This window comes from Pseudophryne corroboree, chromosome 3, assembly GCF_028390025.1.
Source record: "Pseudophryne corroboree isolate aPseCor3 chromosome 3, aPseCor3.hap2, whole genome shotgun sequence".
NCBI classification, from domain to species: domain Eukaryota; kingdom Metazoa; phylum Chordata; class Amphibia; order Anura; family Myobatrachidae; genus Pseudophryne; species Pseudophryne corroboree.
Window position 1 is genome coordinate 175,681,726 of NC_086446.1, and position 15,650 is coordinate 175,697,375.

Sequence of the window (15,650 nt, forward strand, 5' to 3'; positions counted from 1 at the left end):
CTGCACCACTTCTCTGGAATTCCCTACCTCTCCCCCTCAGACTCTCCACCTCTCTACAAAACGTCAAACGGGCTCTCAAGACCCACTTCTTCACCAAACCCAGCCAAATCTCATCCTAAGCCTCTGTTCCACATTCTCTATGTACCCCATCTGTGTCACCCCTGTCTGTCTACCCCTCTCCTTTAGATTGTAAGCTCTCACGAGCAGGGCCCTCTTCCCTCATGTGCTTATCCTTTGTCTTACTTTAATACTCTTCAACTGTACCACATCCAGCAGTCTTCTGCCACCTGGTACTTATTCCAGTGTCATCTGCTGATGTAACTATGTTTATTTACCCTGTACTTGTCCTATACTGTCATCAACTGTAAGTTGCTGTTTTCCTGTTTGATTATTTATGTACTCTGTAATTGGGTGCTGCGGAACCCTTGTGGTGCCATATAAATAAAGGATAATAATAATAATTGGATAACCTGAGTGTTGTCAAATTGCAGCACAATTGCATGAGACCCGTAGAGCCATTGTGAGGATCTTCTGCCTACTCCAGTTGCCCGTTGTTCCCTTAGTGTATTATGTATAGTAGTAAGACGCTGCACAGAACACACACTGAATACTGAAGCAAGGTTTGGTAATTCAGGAATTTAGCTTGAGAAGATTAACTGCATGAACACTGCTAGGAATACAGGAACTGTTCAGGGAACAGAAACCACGTGATAAGGCCCCAACAAGAACTAGAAACTAGGCCCTTGAAACTGGAACACATAAATTATCACTTGCAAGGCTGTCTGCCTTTCATCAGGCACAGGGACCAATGTCCAAGTGCCTGGCAGACAAGCCCCCTTAATGACAAAATACATTGCAGCTGCACGTATACACACAAAGGTTACTGGCTGCTTAGTAACAACTGGGACAAGGAGTTACCGCGGCCACCCAAATCCTGGTTGCCTAGCAACCATCGGGAGATTAGCCAGGGCGGCCGGTATGATGCAGTAGCTTGGTCACCTGGCAATGACCAGGACCCGCTGCAGAAAGCCGCAGCGGCGGCTCATAACACTGAGAAAGTCAACCCTGTGTAATTAACAGTACTATAACTAAAAGATACATATGTTTATACTTACCTTACCTTATACTTACAATGTGTTTTGTTGCTTCTCCCACATGTACTCAGGATGATGGAGAGCTGGTGGTACAGGGACTTCTGAACATATCTTGGGGTCTGCGGCGCCCGATCAGGCTACAGATGCATGACGTAAATGAACGCATATGTTTCAGCTCTTCTGCGTCCTGGATCAAAGACTCACAAGATCAATACAGGTAAGGAACAAGTGCAGTGCAGGCCTGCGGAAAACACAACTATCCTTTTTGTACAATCATGTGTGACGCCGCGCACAACTGTCACTTTTATTCTCGGGTGAGTGTTCAGTTTCACTTTTAGTAATCTACTGTATATCTATAGTTTATCAGTGCAACTAGTCGAATAGAAAGAATTTGTGATAGTGTAAAAATATTGTTCCATTTCTTGGTATTTACTTAGATTTCATGTAAATGGTGGTTTATATAGACTGTCTTTCTCTGTGCTGTCTTGGTGATATGATGTTCTGCTGCAAGTACTGATGATGGTCCCAATTGGACCGAAATGTCACGTTGACTAAATCTCTCTTGCACGATTGCACTTTACTATGGTCTGTAATTAATAAATGGACTATTTTTTCTGCTATAAGCATATTGCTTCTTTTTTGGATTATTGAGTGCCCAGTTTCTAATTATTATCTATTTGATCCTGACCGGATTCCAATGGAGCACCATACCGTTGTGTGTGTGTATATATATATATATATATATATATATATATATATATAGACAATACAGAAACTGCGGCACTCAGGGTCTTATATTCAAAAGTTTGTATTGGCACTCAATTTCATCGCGCACCCGCGCCCCACCGGGTGCGCGATGTAATTGAGTGCCAATACAAACTTTTGAATATAAGACCCTGAGTGCCGCAGTTTCTGTATTGTCTATCAAGTATCCATTCTGAGGGCACCGGGGCACGGAGTTTGCTGAGGGAGTGCCGGGCTTTACGACTTTATTTATATATATATATATATATATATATATATATATATAGAGATATATATATAGAGATATATATATATATATATATAGATATAGATATATATAGTTTTTTATTTTATTTTTTTGTTTGTTTTTTTGGGGCAGAAGGCATACTTGGTGATCTTGATGCCACAGTATTGTGTATCTAATAAAGTATGGCATTTGTAGTATTTTGTATACTCCCATAACATGTTGTTGACATTGAAACTTTTTTAAATATAATTTAATCTGTTACTGGGAATATTAATTTACTGGAACTGTTTTATGTGTACAAAGTAAAAATGGGAGAAAAACAAGCACCATCCAGATGGTAAGGAAGTTATGTCATTAGCCAGTGCTAGCAGCTCTCCATAAACAGCTGATCATACAGTGGCCACGTGAACTACTTGCATTATATCTCCTAGTGAGCAGGCAGCCTGCGTGATCTTATTGTCATCCAGTGATGATTTTTCCTTCATGCACGAACAGCGGCTGCCTTCATGTTTAATGACATGCACTAACATAACCCTCTGACTCCCTGAATGAAGAAATGGCTGTGCCCTGATTTGTGGCAGTAAGAGAACTTGTGTTCTATGTAGAATTGAGTTAGACAGTAGAAAATGTTTGCTTAAACGCAACATGGGAGCTTAGTTAGCGTAGTATGGTAGCCGCTGATTCACTAAATAGATACATCTTATAAGGCATGCCTGTGCTTGTATAAATCATTCTTTCTTCCAACGTGCTATGCATGCAGGGAAGTTATGTCATTAAAAAAAAGTCACCTTGCAGAGCCAATAGAAGTAGCACCATTCAATGTCAAGAAAACCAAACATAGCAAGACAGATTATGATTAGAACAAAGGTCTTATCTACTTCCGACACTGATCTCTTAGGGTGTGTACACACAGTGAGATCCTTGCTATGTTCGATTTTGACTATGCAATTTTTCCCTTGAACTCCCCCAGAGCCCAGATAGTACAGATAGCACAGATTTTGACTATCTGTGCTTGAGATTTTGTCTATGGGGGTCATTCCGAGTTGTTCGCTCGTTGACGATTTTCGCTATACTGCGATTAGTCGCTTACTGCGCATGCGCAAGGTTCGCAGAGCGCATGCGCTTAGTTATTTTACACAAAAGTTAGGTATTTTACTCACGCCATAGCGAGGATTTTTCATCGTTCTGGTGATCGTAGTGTGATTGACAGGAAGTGGGTATTTCTGGGCGGAAACTGGCCGTTTTCTGGGAGTGTGCGAAAAAACGCTGGCGTTTCTGGGAAAAACGCGGGAGTGTCTCAAGAAACGGGGGAGTGTCTGGGCGAACGCTGGGTGTGTTTGTGACGTCAAACCAGGAACTAAACTGACTGAACTGATCGCAATGTAGGAGTAAGTCTGGAGCTACTCAGAAACTGCTAAGAAATTTCTATTCGCAATTCTGCTAATCTTTCGTTCGCAATTCTGCTAAGCTAAGATACACTCCCAGAGGGCGGCGGCCTAGCGTGTGCAATGCTGCTAAAAGCAGCTAGCGAGCGAACAACTCGGAATGAGGGCCTATGTGCGATTTTGACGAAGTGCCAATTTTGACTATACCATACCTCCCAACTGTCCCGATTTTCACGGGACAGTCCCATTTTTTGAGGACTGTCCCACCCGCGGGCCGCAGTGTCCCGCGGTGGGGGGTGCAGTTGGGAGTCTCTGTCTCTCGCTGCCCTGCTTAGCAGAGCAGCGGTGAATAGACGCTGTGCGCATGCGCACAGCGTCTATTCACTGGAGTCCGAGGGAGAGGGCGCATGCCAGCGGCTCACAGAGCGCTGGGCATGCCCCCTTAGTAACAAAAATGGTCTTCCCGCGAAGCCACGCCCCTTTTTCAGGAGGGCGCGCGGCTTCGTCGCGCGTGTGTCCCGCTTCGACCAAGTTCAAAGTTGGGAGGTATGCTATACTTTGTACTAGATAGTACACTAGATAGTCAAGATTGACTTGCCTGCACAGTCTATCTAGCCTTACGATACCGACCCCACGTGAGCGCGCATCGGGATCGAATCTGTATCGCAAGCTGCCTAGCACCATGAGATATGCATTAACTTTCCTTAAGATTTTGACTATATAGTCAAAATCTCACAGATTAATCTCACCGTGTGTGGGAGCAACATATATTTTTATAACACACAGCTGTTCCTAGGAACTAAGTTCAGGCTGCTGAATTCAACTTTATTTGCTTAATACATAATTGAAAATAAATTTATTGTTAGTGTATTTCTTACTAGTTGATTAACCCTCTCAAAAATTCTTTAAGTATTTATTTAGTAAGCATCTGTGCAACAGTATTGCTTCTCCCCCTCCAACATATGTGAAATGGAAAGAATGGTGGGAAATGTGTATGTGACACATGTTGCACCACCATTATCCCTTGGTCACGTGGGCCCTTCAAACACACATACCTCATAGGTTCTTACCTGCTGTAGGGTGCACAGCAGCTCACACCTTTTCTGCTTCATGTGGGAAGGGATTATGTTACAGATTGCCAGTTATGTCCCCGTCACTATTCACAGACCACCAAAAACTGTTGTGTATCATAGAAAATAGGATTTTAGTACCCACCAGTAAATCCTTTTCTCCTAGTCCGTAGAGGATGCTGGGGACTCCAAAAGGACCATGGGGTATAGACGGGATCCGCAGGAGACATGGGCACACTATAAGACTTTGAATGGGTGTGAACTGGCTCCTCCCTTTATGCCCCTCCTCCAGACCTCAGTTATAGGAACTGTGCCCAGGGAGACGGACATTTCGAGGAAAAGGATTTTTGTTAACCAAGGGTGAAAAACACACCAGCTCACACCACAACACACCATACAACATGGCCTTTAAGCAATACCAGTGAACAGCATGAACTAAAAACAGCAACAGCTGAACATAACCGATACACAACCTCCGTGTAACAGAAGCAATAACTATCAATACTACTGCAAAAACAGTCCGCACAGGGACGGACGCCCAGCATCCTCTACGGACTAGGAGAAAAGGATTTACCGGTAGGTATTAAAATCCTATTTTCTCTTATGTCCTAGAGGATGCTGGGGACTCCAAAAGGACCATGGGGTCTATACCAAAGCTCCAGACCTGGTATCAAACTTATAGAACTTAGCAAAAGTGTTTGAACCCGACCACGTAGCTGCTCGGCAAAGTTGAAGCGCCGAGACTCCTCGGGCAGCCGCCCAAGATGAGCCCACCTTCCTGGTAGAATGGGCTTTCACTGACTTTGGCAACGGCAATCCAGCCATAGAATGAGCATGCCGAATCGTATTACAGATCCAGCGGGCAATTGTCTGCTTGGAAGCAGGAGCCCCAATTTTGTTGGGAGCATACAGGACAAACAGAGCCTCTGATTTCCTAATTTGAGCCGTTCTGGCGACATAAATTTTCAAAGCTCTGACTGCATCGATAGATTTTGAAACAGCCAAGGCATCCGTAGCCACAGGCACCACAATAGGTTGGTTTATGTGAAACGAAGAAACCACCTTCGGCAGAAATTGTTGACGAGTTCTCAATTCCGCTCTATCCACATGGAAAATCAAATAGGGGCTCTTGTGAGACAAAGCCGCCAATTCCAACACCCGTCTTGCTGACGCCAAGGCCAAAAGCATGACCACTTTCCAAGTGAGAAATTTCAACTCAACCTTTCGCAAAGGTTCAAACCAGTGAGACCTAAGAAATTGCAACACCACGTCAAGATCCCACGGTGCCACGGGTGGCACAAATGGGGGATGGACGTGCAGTACTCCCTTCACAAAAGTCTGAACTTCTGGAAGGGCAGCCAATTCTTTTTGAAAGAAAATAGATAAAGCCGAAATCTGCACTTTTAATGGAACCTAATTTCAGGCCTGCATCCACACCTGCCTGCAAAAAATGGAGGAAACAACCCAGCTGAAACTCCTCCATAGGAGCCTTCTTGGCTTCACACCAAGACACATACTTTCTCCAAATACGGTGATAATGCTTCGCCGTGACCTCCTTTCTAGCCTTAAGGAGAGTGGGGATGACTTCCCCGGGAATACCCTTTCGAGCTAGGATTTGGCGTTCAACCTCCACCCCGTCAAACGCAACCGCGGTAAGTCCTGGAAGACGCACAGCCCTTGCAGTAACAGATCCTCTCTGAGAGGATGAGGCCAGGGATCTTCTATGAGCAATTCCTGAAGATCCAGATACCAGGCCCTCCGTGGCCAATCTGGAACAATGAGTACCGCCTGAACCCTTGTTCTTCTTATGATCCTTATCACTTTTGGAATGAGTGGAAGTGGAGGGAACACATATACCGACTGAAACACCCACGGAGTCACCAGGGCGTCCACTGCACTGGCTTGAGGGTCCCTCGACCTGGAACAATATCTCTGAAGCTTCTTGTTGAGGCGAGACGCCATCATGTCTATTTGAGGAATTCCCCAACGACTTGTCACTTTTGCAAAAAACTCTTGATGAAGACCCCACTCTCCTGGATGGAGATCGTGTCTGCTGAGGAAATCTGCTTCCCAGTTGTCCACGCCCGGAAGGAAGACCGCTGACAGAGCGCTTACATGTTTTTCCGCCCAGCGGAGAACTTTTGTGGCCTCCGCCATCGCCGCTCTGCTCTTTGTTCCGCCCTGGCGGTTTACGTACGCCACCGCTGTTATGTTGTACGAGTGAATCAGGACAGGTAGACCTCGAACAAAGTGTTCCGCTTGCAGAAGGCCATTGTAGATGGCTCTTAATTCCAGAACGTTTATGTGCAGACAAGCTTCCTGGCTTGACCATTTTCCCTGGAAATTTTTTCCCTGTGTGACTGCTCCCCAGCCTCGGAGACTTGCATCCGTGGTCACCAGGACCCAATCCTGGATCCCGAACCTGCGTCCCTCTAGGAGGTGAGAACTTTGAAGCCACCACAGGAGAGATATCCTGGTCCTGGAAGATAGACTTATTTTCCGGTGCATGTGCAGGTGAGACCCGGACCACTTGTCCAACAGGTCCCACTGAAATACCCGGGCATGAAACCTGCCAAACGGAATGGCTTCGTAAGCTGCAACCATCTTCCCCAGCACCCGAGTGCATTGATGGATCAACACTCTTGCCGGTTTCAGAATCTCCTTGACCATGGTCTAGATTTCCAGAGCTTTTTCCGCTGGGAGAAACACTCTCTGCAGTTCCGTGTCCAGGATCATGCCCAAGAAAGACATCCGAGTTGTCGGAATCAACTGTGACTATGGCAAATTTAGAATATAACCATGTTGTTGCAGAACTGTCAGGGAGAGTGCCACGTTTCTTAGCAACTGCTCCTTTGATCTCGCCTTTATCAGGAGATCGTCCAAGTACGGGGTAATTGTGACACCCTGCTTGCGTAGGAGTACCATAATTTCTGCCATTACTTTTGTGAAGACCCTCGGGGCCGTGGAAAGACCAAACGGCAATGTCTGAAATTGGTAATGACAATCCTGAACCGCAAACCTCAGGAAAGCTTGATGTGGAGGATATATTGGAACATGTAAGTAGGCATCTTTTATGTCGACTGATGCCATAAAATCCCCCCCTTCCAGACTGGAGATCACTGCTCGAAGAGATTCCATCTTGAACTTGAACCTTTTCAAATACAGATTGAGGGATTTTAGGTTCAGGATCGGTCTGACCGAGCCATCCGGCTTTGGTACGACAAAAAGGCTCGAATAAAATCCTTCTCCCCGTTGAGACGGGGGTACCGTGACAGTGACACGCTGTTGACACAGCTTTTGTATCGCAGCACGCACTACTTCCCTTTCTGGGATAGAAACTGGCAAGGCTGATTTGAAAAATCGGTGGGGGGGCATCTCTTGAAACTCCAGTTTGTACCCTTGGGACACTATGTCTAACACCCAAGGATCCAGGTCCGAGTGAAACCAGACCTGACTGAAGAGTCGGAGATGCGCCCCCCACCGGTACGGATTCCCGTAGAGGAGCCCCAGCGTCATGCGGTGGACTTGGCAGAAGCAGGGGAGGACTTCTGCTCCTGGGAGCCTGGCACAGCAGGCGACCTTTTTCCCCTTCCTCTACCTTTAGAGGCAAGGAAGGACGACCCTCTTCCTTTTTTGTATTTACTAGGCCGAAAGTACCTAATCTGATAATGCGGCGTCTTTTTCTGTTGTGCAGGAACATAAGGAAGAAAGGATGACATACCCGCTGTAGCTGTAGACACCAGATCAGCGAGGCCATCACCAAACAAGACCCTACCTTTATAAGGGAGAGCTTCCATAGCTTTCTTAGAGACGGCATCAGCATTCCATTGATGAATCCACAGCGCTCTCTTGGCCGAGACTGCCATGGCATTGGCCCTTGATCCAAAGAGGCCAATATCCTTTGCCGCATCCTTTAGGTAAGCTGCAGCGTCCCTGATATAACCGAGAGTCAAAAGAATGCTATCCTTATCCAGTGTGTCCATGTCAGATGCCAAATTATCTGCCCACTTACCAATAGCACTACTCACCCATGCCGACGCCACGGCAGGTCTGAGCAGCGCCCCCGTAGTGACATAAATGGATTTTAAAGTCATTTACTGCTTACGATCCGCAGGGTCCTTTAGGGCAGCAGTGTCAGGAGACGGAAGTGCCACCTTCTTGGTCAGTCGTGATAGAGCCTTGTCCACATTGGAAGATGACTCCCACTTTTCCCTGTCGTCAGAGGGGAAAGGATATGCCATTAGAATTCTCTTGGGAATCTGCCACCTTTTGTCAGGAGATTCCCAAGCTTTTTCACAAAGAGTGTTCAGCTCATGAGAGGGGGGAGACGTCACCTCAGGCTTTTTTCCCTTATACAAACAAACCCTTGTATCAGGAACAGTAGGTACTTCTGAAATATGTAAAACATCTTTAATTGCCACAATCATGTACTGAATACTCTTAACCAGTTTTGGATTTAAACTGGCTTCACTATAGTCGACACTGGAATCAGAGTCCGTGTCGGTATCCGTTTCCGCCATCTGGGTAAATGAATGCTTTTGTACCTGAGACAAGGAATCCTCCATGGATTTTCTCCACGTTTGCGTCTGAGAATCAGATTTATCCAGCCTTTTAGTCAATAAAGCCACATTCGCATTCAATGTACTCAACATATCCACCCAATCAGCAGTCGGCGGTGCCGACAGAGTCGCTCCCAGCGTCTTATCTGCCCCCACTGCAACTTCCTCCGGGGAGGAGCACTCAGCCTCAGACATGTCGACACACACGTACCGACACGCACAAACACACTGGCTATAGGGGACAGACCCACAGGAAAGCCTGTTAGAGAAACACAGAGGGAGTTTACCAGCTCACACCCCAGCGCCTATCCCAGTACTGAGAGCAAATACCCACTGCCTCAGACCTGTCTGCGCTGTTATCATTAAGGGTTAATAGCACCAAATTACTGTGCTCCCCCTTTTTGCTCTTTGTTACTTGTGCAGGAGAGTGGAGGTCCGGGCCAGCGTCTCTGCATCCTGTGAAGAGAAAATGGCGCTGGCAAGCTGTGAGGGCTGTAGTCCCGCTCAAATGTTAAATCTTTATACTGGCGGGGGCTATATCTAGTGCCTAGGCACTTTTGACATATACATTTTGGCCAGATTCATTGATAAAACTCCAGTAAGCATGCTGCCCAGGGCGCCCCCCCTGCGCCCTGCACCCTGCTAGTGCCGCCAGAAGTGTGTGTGGGAGCATGGCGCGCTGCGCGGTACCTCGTACTGAAGTCTTCTGCCGTCACTGAAGTCTTCTGATCTTCTTTATACTCACCCGGCTTCTTTCTTCTGGCTCTGTGAGGGGGTTGACGGCGCGGCTCCGGGAACAAGCAGCTAGGCGCACCAAGTGATCGAACCCTCTGGAGCTAATGGTGTCCAGTAGCCTAAGAAGCAGAGCCTTTGAACTCAGAAGAAGTAGGTCTGCTTCTCTCCCCTCACTCCCACGAAGCAGGGAGCCTGTAGCCAGCAGGTCTCCCTGAAAATAAAAAACCTAACAGAAAGTCTTTTCAGAGAAACTCAGGAGAGCTCCCGTAGTGTGTGTCCAGTCTCTCTGGGCTAGAGTCTAACTGAGGTCTGGAGGAGGAGCATAGAGGGAGGATCCAGTTCATACCCATTCAAAGTCTTATAGTGTGCCCATGTCTCCTGCGGATCCCGTCTATACCTCATGGTCCTTTTGGAGTCCCCAGCATCCTCTAGGACGTAAGAGAAACATAAAATATGACGTCAGATAAGAACCATTTGGCCCATCTAGTCTGCCCCTTTTTCCCCATATTTTTACCTCAATCCTTTTTTGATCCTTATTTCTGTGTCAGGATATCATTATGTCCATACACTTCAACTGTACCTTTTTGGCAGGTACAGTACCTTTTTTCTGTGGTCTGTACCTATTTTTGACTCTCCATTTTTCCATTGAAAGTATAGGAAAAGGGGCATGGCCATGCCCCTTTCCTAATTTGTACCAATTTTTATGTGTAAAATGTTGGAGGGTATGTATGTCTATCCCATGCATGTTTAAATTGCTTTTCTGTCTACCACCTCTGATTTGAGGCTATTCTACTTGTCCACTACTCTTTCTGTAAAGTAATTTCTCTTGCGTCCTAGAGCAGGCTTTTTCAACCAGTGTGCCGTGGCACACTAGTGTGCCGCGACCAGTTGCAAGGTGTGCCGCAGAGTCAGAGCTGCTTCATGCACCTTCTGAGCGATCTGTTGGCCCAGGCTCTTCTTAGAGGATCAGTCGTGCCTCGGTTGTGATCTATGCCTTGAAGACGTGGCATTGTGACATCATAGGTCACAGCCACCACGTCTCACCACCCAGCCAGCCCACTCGCCTGCATACATATCTTCCAGTTCCCACCCGCATACATAACTTTCCCTGCCCACCACATCCACTCCTGCCCGACCGCCCGCTGCTCAGTATTCGCTCTCCACTATGAACAACCCCCGCAACTGAAGGACAGGGAGGAGGACAGCTGACAGATGGGGGCTAATATTATCTTATTTCTCCTGTGGGGAGCAATAGGATTTATGTGGGGAGCTAAAGGATTTATGGGGGGAGCTAAAGGATTTATAGGGGGAACAATGTGAATAATTTAATAGGATTTATGTGGGTAGCAATGTGATATTTTTTTCTGTGTAGGCCAATGTATATGTGGATTTTTTTTTTTTACTGTGAGGACCAATGTGTGTGTGTGTTTTTTTCCGTGGAGAACTGATGGTGTGCCTTGACAATTTTAAAGTATTGTTTGGTGTGCCGCGAGTTAAAAAAGGTTGAAAATCACTGTACTAGAGGATACTGGGAATCCATTTAGTACCATGGGGCAGTGGCGTAATTAGGGGTCCACAGCCACTGCGCTCGCTTGGGTGAGCGCAGGGCTGCGGGGCGCCCTAGCCGCCACTGATCTCTGCTGTGAAGGAGGGACATGGAGGGCACAGCGCGCGCCTCTCCTGTGTCCCTCCTGCGTCTCCGGCGTGTCTGTTAAATGAAGTGCCCGTTCTTGAGCTCGGATTGGCTCACGAACCGGCACTTCATTTAACAGACACGCCTGGAGACACAGGAGGGACACAGGAGAGGCGCGCGCTGCGCCCTCCGTGTCCATCCTTCACAAAACAGCGGGGGAGCGGGGGTGAGTTGTACCTGGCACTGGGGGAGCATATTTGGCACTGGGGGAGGGGGAGCATATTTGGCACTTGGGGGGGCATATGTTACACTGAGGGGGCATATGTGGCACTGGGGGAGCATATTTGGCACTGGGGGGTATATGTGTACCTGGCACGGGGGGGGGGGGGTGGGGGGGGGCAAATTTGGCATTGGGGGCATGTGTGTACCTGGCACTGTGGGGGAATATCTGGCACTGGGGGCATATGTGGCACTGGGAGCACAGCCCTAGCAACAAGCATTACCCCCTAGCAACGTGCATGACACTCAGTGCATGAAACCCCTGGCAACGAGCATGACACCCTGAGCATGAAAACCCCTGGCACCGTGCATGGAACCAAGAGTATGAAACCCCTGGCAACGAGCAGGTAATTTAAAAGTAATTTGAAGCCTTACTGTAGGACTTAATGTGTAATGGGCGTTGCTGTGTGTGGCATAATGTATCACGGACATTGCGGTGTGTTTCATAATGTGTCACAGGCATTACGGTGTGTGGCATACTATATCACGGGCATTGTGGTATGTGGTATAATGTCTCAGGGGCATTGCAGTGTCGCATTATGTAAAACGGGCATTGCGGTATGTGTCACAGGCATTACGGTGTGTGGTATACTATATCACAGGCATTGTGGTATGTGGTATAATGTCTCAGGGTCATTGCAGTGTGTGGCATAATGTATCACGGACATTGTGGTGTGTGTCACAGGCATTACGGTGTGTGGCATACTATATCACGGGCATTGTGGTATGTGGTATAATATCTCAGGGGCATTGCAGTGTGGCATTATGTATAACGGGCATTGCGGTATGTGTCACAGGCATTACGGTGTGTGGTATACTATATCACAGGCATTGTGGTATAATGTCTCAGGGGCATTGCAGTGTGTGGCATAATGTATAATGGGCATTGCGGTGTGTGGCAGGAGAAAAAATTCTAGTTACACCACTGCCATGGTGGATATAGACGGGTCCACTAAGAGCCTTGGGCACTTTAAGAATTTGATAGTGTGCGCTGGCACCTCCCTTTATTCCCCTCCTACCAGACTCCATTTAGAAAATGTGCCCGGAGGAGCCGGTCACGTTGCATGGAAGCTCCTGAAGACTTTTCTGCATTTATTTTCTCTTGCTTGTTATTTTCAGACAGGACTGGATGGCACCAGCCTGCCTGCTTCGTGGGACCTAAGGGGGGAACGGCCCAACCTCTTGAAGGGTTAATGGTCCCGTTCCCCGCTGACAGGAACCTAGCTCCTGAGGGAACTATTTGCACGCTCCACCACGGCAAGAGTAGCTTCCTGCAGCACGCCGCCACTCCTAACAGAGCCAGAAGAAAGAAGAGTGGTGAGTACTAACCCAGCGTCCCGGTTAGCGGGTCGCTGGCCATTATGGTGGCATGAGGGTACAGAGATGCACGGCTTCTACTGGGGCGGTGGAGGCTCAGGACTCAGTACACAGTGAGGATGCACCTCTTCTGAGTCGAAGACCGAACTGAGTCGAAGTACACAACGAGTGTACACAATGCGCAGACTGGCATTACAGACTTAAAAGGCGACTGACTCCATTTTAAGCATTAAAAATTAGCTCAGCCAGTATAAAGAAGTGGGAAGACCATGCGCCATTGTAGGGGTGGGGCTTCACTATGAGCGGATCCAGCAGCTCACCAGCACCATTTTCCCTCTGCAGTGGGCACAGACGCTGACTGACAGGGACACGCAGCTCCTCCGGAGAGACTCCAGATTGCCTCAGCGGTACCAGGAGGTCATAGCAGGGGGGGGCGCTTACTAGTGTGCTAAATCCCCAATCTGGATACTTAGTCTGCGACCCGGCTAAGCTTGGCATTCGCAGTAAGGGCGCTGTGTGCTGGCTCCAGGCTATCTCTGTGTCTCTCTTTTCTTTGTGGGTTAATTGTGCTTTTAACCTGTTCGCGTGTGTGTGTGTGTGTGTGTGTGTGTGTGTGTGTGTGTGTGTGTGTGTGTGCTGTCACTGTCACAGTATGTCAGACAAAAGAGTGTGTTTCTTGTAAGGCACAGGGTTCCTCTTCTCCAGGGGGTTCACTACAGTGACCCTCCCAGGCTAGCGGGGCGGGGCCAGCTTGGCTGGATTCCATTAGGGGAACGATCTCTAATATTTCCACTAAATTGTCCCGCAATGAGAAATAGACGCAGTACTTAAGACAATCGATGACTGAGTTTATGAACAGAGACTCAGTACCCAAACCAGCGTCTCAGTCCCCTGCCATTTGTCCGCAAAAACGTCCTTTGCCCATATCCTGCCATCTGACTCTGATGATGAGGGGTCAGACATGGAGGAGGGGGAGGTGGATGCAGAGGTGGGGAGGCTACTCTGTCACAGGGATTATAGGCTCTCATAGAAGCTACTGTATTAGAGAGGTTCTGCATATCCCTGATAAGGTAACAGAGGAGATTGAGGAATTGAGCTATTGGACAAATGGTCCGGATCCCATCTTCACATGCACCAGAGTAACCCCAAAAGCCAGGATCTCCCTTCTGTGCTGGCTACAAACCTCTCACCTCGTCGAGGGTCGGAGGTTCGGGATTCAGAATTGGATTCTGCTAACCATGGACTCAAGCCTCAGAGGTTGGGGAGCAGTCACCCAGGGGGTGCAGTTACAAGGAAAATGGTCAAGTCAGGAAGTTGTCCTTCCAATAAACATCCTGGAACTCAGAGCTATCTACAAGATGCAGGCCTCATCCCTACTTCAGGCCATTCAAGTCCAGTCGGACAATGTAACGGCAGTAACGTACATAAACCGACAGGGTGGAATGAAAAGCAGAGCAGCAATGTCAGAGGTGTCAAAAATTCTCCTCTGGGTGGAAAAACACGCCAAGGCGTTGTCGGCGGTCTTCATTCCGGGAGTAGACCACTGGGAAGCAGACTTCCTCAACAGACACGACCTGCACCTGGGGGGAGTGGAGCCTTCACCCGGAAGTGTTCAGGTGCTTGACACGTCCGTGGGGATATCCACAAGTCAACATGATGGCCTCTCATCTCAACAAGAAGCTCAAGCGGTATTGTTCCAGGTCGAGAGACCCACAAACAGTGGCGGTAGACGCTCTGACAACTCTGTGGGTCTACCAGATGGTGTACATGTTTCCTCCACTTCCTCTGATCCCAAGAATTCTGAAAAGAATAAGAAGGGAAAAGGTTCAAGCAATACTCATTGCTCCGGACTGGCCAAGAAGGGCCTGTTACGCGGACCTTCTAGAAATGCTCCTCAAAGATCTGTGGCCTCTGCCTCTTCGTGAGGATCTTCTGCAACAGGACCCGTTAGTCTATCAAGACTTACCATGGCTACGTTTAACGGCATGGAGGTTGAACGGCTGATCCTAGCCAGGACAGGGATTCCTAACAAGGTCATCCCGACTATGGGGGGTCATTCTGAGTTGATAGCTTGCTAGCTACTTTTTGCAGCACTGCGATCAGATAGTCGCCACCTATAGGGGAGTGTATTTTCGCTTTGCAAGTGTGCGAATGCCTGTGCAGCCGAGCTCTGCAAAAACATTTTGTGCAGTTTCTGAGTAGGTCTGAACTTACTCAGCCCTTGCAATCACTTCAGCCTGTCTGGTCCGGAAATGACGTCAGACACCCGCCCTGCAAACTCTTGGACACGCCTGCGTTTTCACAAACACTCCCAGAAAATGGTCAGTTGACACCCATAAACGCCTTCTTCCTGTCAATCTCCTTGCGATTGGCTGTGCGAATGGATTCTTTGTTAAATCCATCGCTCAGCAACGATCTGCTTTGTACCCGTACGACATGCCTGCGGTGCATGCATAGTAGTGACCTGATCGCTGCGCTGCGAAAAATGGCAGCGTGCGAACAGGTCGGAATGATCCCCCATGATCCAAGCCAGAAAAGGGGTAACATCTAAACATTACCACCGTATATAGAAGAAGTATGTTTCTTG

General features: G+C 47.9%; 1 protein-coding gene and 1 long non-coding RNA gene across 9 annotated transcripts in view; one reads left to right on the top strand and one right to left on the bottom strand.

Moving 5' to 3' along the window:
* RASSF4 (Ras association domain family member 4) overlaps window positions 1-15,650 on the top strand; it is a 467,259-nt gene that overhangs the window by 305,743 nt on the left and 145,866 nt on the right. For all 8 annotated transcript variants that reach the window (XM_063958615.1, XM_063958612.1, XM_063958620.1 and 5 more), the window contains one exon: window positions 1,166-1,311. In XM_063958615.1, the coding sequence (XP_063814685.1) occupies window positions 1,166-1,311 (146 nt within the window). The remainder of the gene's footprint in view (window positions 1-1,165; window positions 1,312-15,650) is intronic.
* LOC135055035 (uncharacterized) overlaps window positions 1,137-15,650 on the bottom strand; it is a 272,995-nt gene continuing 258,481 nt past the window's right edge. The window contains exon 3 of the long non-coding RNA XR_010243624.1: window positions 1,137-1,281. This is a non-coding gene — a long non-coding RNA (uncharacterized LOC135055035). The remainder of the gene's footprint in view (window positions 1,282-15,650) is intronic.